Raw genomic sequence first — 3,364 nt, forward strand, 5'->3', positions numbered from 1 at the left:
TGCGTGTGACATGCCGGGCCGGCGGGGCATCGCTGTAGCTGCGTCGTTACGGCACGAGCCTGTGGCTGGGGGCGGGCAGCGGCCGCGCGCGCTGTTCCGCGCCACCGCAGAGCGATAACTGACGCGGCCGCCCGGTCGGCATCAGCCAACCACCTGAGACTGCGACATGGCTGGGTAGCCTGGGTAGGGTAGGGTTGGTTTATCGCAACAGTGCGTTCAGTACGGACATGTGATGGTGCCTGCGGCCTGCCTGGCCTGGCTTGTTGCTCTACCTCCGGATGTGGATGTGAACAGAGCAGTTGCTTAACGCCACCGAGCTCGCTCGCTCGCCGGACGCTTGACTTCACTACTCCCTTCGCGCTGAGAGAGAGAGAGAGAGCAGCAAGGCAAGGCAAGTAAACGTGGTGGTGGGGGCGGCCGTCCCCAGAAACGGGCGAATAAAGAGAGAGGGGAGGGGGCGCGCGTCACCAGACAAAGATTTCAGAGCGCATATGCAACGCTGCGTTTCGCGACAGGCGAGGCGGGAATCAGCGGCAGCGGCAGCCGAGCTGAGCCTGAGCCAGAACGGCTGGCACTGCCACACCACCATCACCCCCACCTCCCACGCCTCCTCTCCCTTCTCTGCCCAGCACGGCTCGCCAAGCACTGCTCACAGCCGGCCTCACGCACAGACACACAGTCCATGGCATCCTCTGCGTGAGTGAGTTCATGGCATCCTGCTGAACCCGTCTCCCATTGTCGCCGCCGCCGCCGCCCAGATCCGAGACGCGGCCAGAGCAAGCACAGGCCGCCGCCAGCTAGTGCCGTCGCGGGTGTTCTTTACCGCAGCGGCAATGGCGGATGCCGTGGGGGCGCTTCCTCCTCCTCCCCCGGTACCGGAGTGCGAGTCCGGGAGGTCCTCGCCGTCCCACGCCGCGTCGCCCGAGTTCGAGTTCTGGATGGTGGGCAGGAACCCGTCCCCGGCGCTGCTCACCGCCGACGAGCTCTTCTCCGGCGGCGTCGTGCTCCCGCTCCACATCCTCCAGGCGCCGGCCAACCCGGACAGCGACGGCGCGCCTCAGCCTCAGCCTCAAGCCGACGCCGCGGCGGCGGACTTGAAGGGCGCGGGCACGGGCGCGGACGCCGCGGCGCTCCCGCTGCCTGAAGCGCAGGCGGAAGGGGAGGCCGCCCAGCCGCTCGCGGAGTCCGGTATCGCGCCGACCCCGGAACTCCCCGCGGTCACGTTCAAGTGGAAGGACATCTTCAAGGCGGGCGGCGAGGCCAAGGAACGCAAGAAGGTGGAGCGGCGCGTGAGCAGCGTCAGCGGGAACGCCGAGCTGATTAACATCAACATCTGGCCTTTCTCCAGGAGCCGCTCCGCCGGCGCAGGTGCCGGCTCCTTGAGCAGGGCCAAGCCCAATCCGAATCCAAATCCAAATCCCAACGCCGCCGCCGGCGCAAGCGCCGGTGCCGGTGCGAGCGCCAACCCCAACGCCAATGCCAGCACCCCGAGCCCGCCGCCGACCCCGGCGCCGGCTCCGCGCAAAGTGAGCAGCGCGCCGTGCTCCCGTAGCAACTCCCGCGGGGAGTCCTCCGGGCCTGTGCCGACCATTCCCACCGCCACCGCAGTGGCAGTTGTAGTTGCAGCGCCAGAAGCACCAGCCGAAGAAGACGCCGACGCGGCCACTCAGCCGCAGGCGGCGCCATTGCCCGCTGCCGCCGGCACATCCAGCGCCACGTCCATGTTGAGGAGGTGGGTGCCCGGACAGGGCCGTAACAATAATAACGCAGTCGGGTCCGGCTCCGGCGGCATCCGCGTCGGGCGGCCCAGCGCCGTGTGGCAGCTGAGGCGCAACAAGCTGCAGCGAACCGCCGCCGAGCAGAAGCAGGTGAGCGCCAAGAAGAAGGCGGCCGCGAACCCCGCCCCGGCCTCGGCACCCGCCGCTGCCGCGGCCGCAGCTGCAGCCAGCGATGACAAGGCGGCGCCAGCCGCCGGCTGCCGGAACAACGTGGAGGGCGCCGGCGAGGAAGGGAACCCGCCGCAGGGGCTCTTCGGGCTCCGGACCTTCTTCTCTAAGAAGGTGTACTGATCAGCAGCAGCAAGGCACGGCATTGTACATACAAATTCGAGCTCTAGGCTCGTTCTTCCATATCTTTACCTTACCTTGCCCCCTTCTTGTTTTCTTTTTTCTTTTTTCTTTTTTCATTACTCTCCTTGATCTGCTCTAATTCGATCGAGTAGCTTCGATATCCTCTACTGTACTAGAACGAAGCTAGGCTAAGCTCTGGTGCTCACCTCAAGCAGCCAGCCATGCCCATGAGTCATGGTCGGCCATGGATGAAGCAGAAAGCACCCGTGTCCATGTAATCGGTAGTAATGTAACACGCATGCATCGTCCGTGTCGCTCGCTCGCTCGTCGTGTCGAGTGTGGTGGTAGTAACGAACAGCGTGAGTGGCATGTGAAACATTCGATGATGGGTCGGTGACTTTGCCATGCGTCCATGCCCAGTGTGGCCAGTGCCGCCGTGCCGGGTCGACGAGACGTGACGAGATGCCAAATGACTTGGGGGCAAAACGCTGGGAAAAAGCCAGTGCGGCAGTGCGGCAGGCAGGCAGGGCGCCGTTGGGTGGCCTCTGCGGCGTCTGTCCCGTCGAGCGACCGATTCATTCCAGCGGTCCAGTAGATGGATGGGGATCGGGGTCGGGGACTGACGGGACAAGCGATTGGCAACAGCAGCGCATGCGGCTGATGGGGTTTGTAGGATCTGTATAGGCCTAGCGGGTAATGATTTAACTTAGATAGCCTCATCTCAAGTCTACAGTCGTGGCCATGGTGCCGGGGACGAAGTAGCAATGCAGGCCCGGTCTGGTGACAACGGTGAGGGCTATGTCGCTTTTCGTCGCTGGCAAATGCGATCAACCTCGTGTCTCGAGCTCCAGTCCCAACCTCCTATTTATTGCATCATGCGACGGGAGCCTATCAGCCAGAAGAACGGTTGGACGCCCCTGACTAGGACAGGGATCAACGGGACCGTTGTGCTAAGTTGGTGGAGATCAATCCTAACATTCTTCTCCTTATCTCATCTTATGACTTAAACTTAACTTACTTTATATTTTCTCATTCCATCACACATCAGTGCATAGAGCATGCCTCATCGTCATGGTCAATTGACATTAGATTTAATAGCTATAATGCACCTCTCTGTTTTGAAACAGATTCTCAATTAGGCCCTTAGTATCTAGAAATCATAGGCTTTCCCATAAACCCATGTCCATTGTGTGTTCTCTGAACGTACTGGGTGGTTAGCCTTTGGTAAGCGGATCCGCAAGTACTTGCTTGGTACTTATATGCTCAATGCTTTCAAAATGATTCTGAATTTTCTC

At 61.7% G+C, this 3,364-nt stretch overlaps 1 protein-coding gene across 1 annotated transcript; it reads left to right on the plus strand.

Moving 5' to 3' along the window:
• Positions 1-457: 457 nt before the first annotated feature.
• Positions 458-2,648, plus strand: LOC136459732 (uncharacterized). Its single transcript, XM_066459573.1, has one exon. The coding sequence runs from the start codon at positions 834-836 to the stop codon at positions 2,067-2,069; it is 1,236 nt and encodes a 411-aa protein (XP_066315670.1). The 5' UTR covers positions 458-833; the 3' UTR covers positions 2,070-2,648.
• The last annotated feature ends 716 nt before the right edge of the window (positions 2,649-3,364 follow it).

Source organism: Miscanthus floridulus, chromosome 6 (genome assembly GCF_019320115.1).
Source record: "Miscanthus floridulus cultivar M001 chromosome 6, ASM1932011v1, whole genome shotgun sequence".
NCBI lineage: Eukaryota > Viridiplantae > Streptophyta > Magnoliopsida > Poales > Poaceae > Miscanthus > Miscanthus floridulus.

What these genes read in the sequence shown, in the direction of transcription:
- LOC136459732 (XM_066459573.1), top strand. Translation starts at nt 834, where the DNA reads ATGGCGGATGCCGTGGGGGCGCTTCCTCCTCCTCCCCCGGTACCGGAG.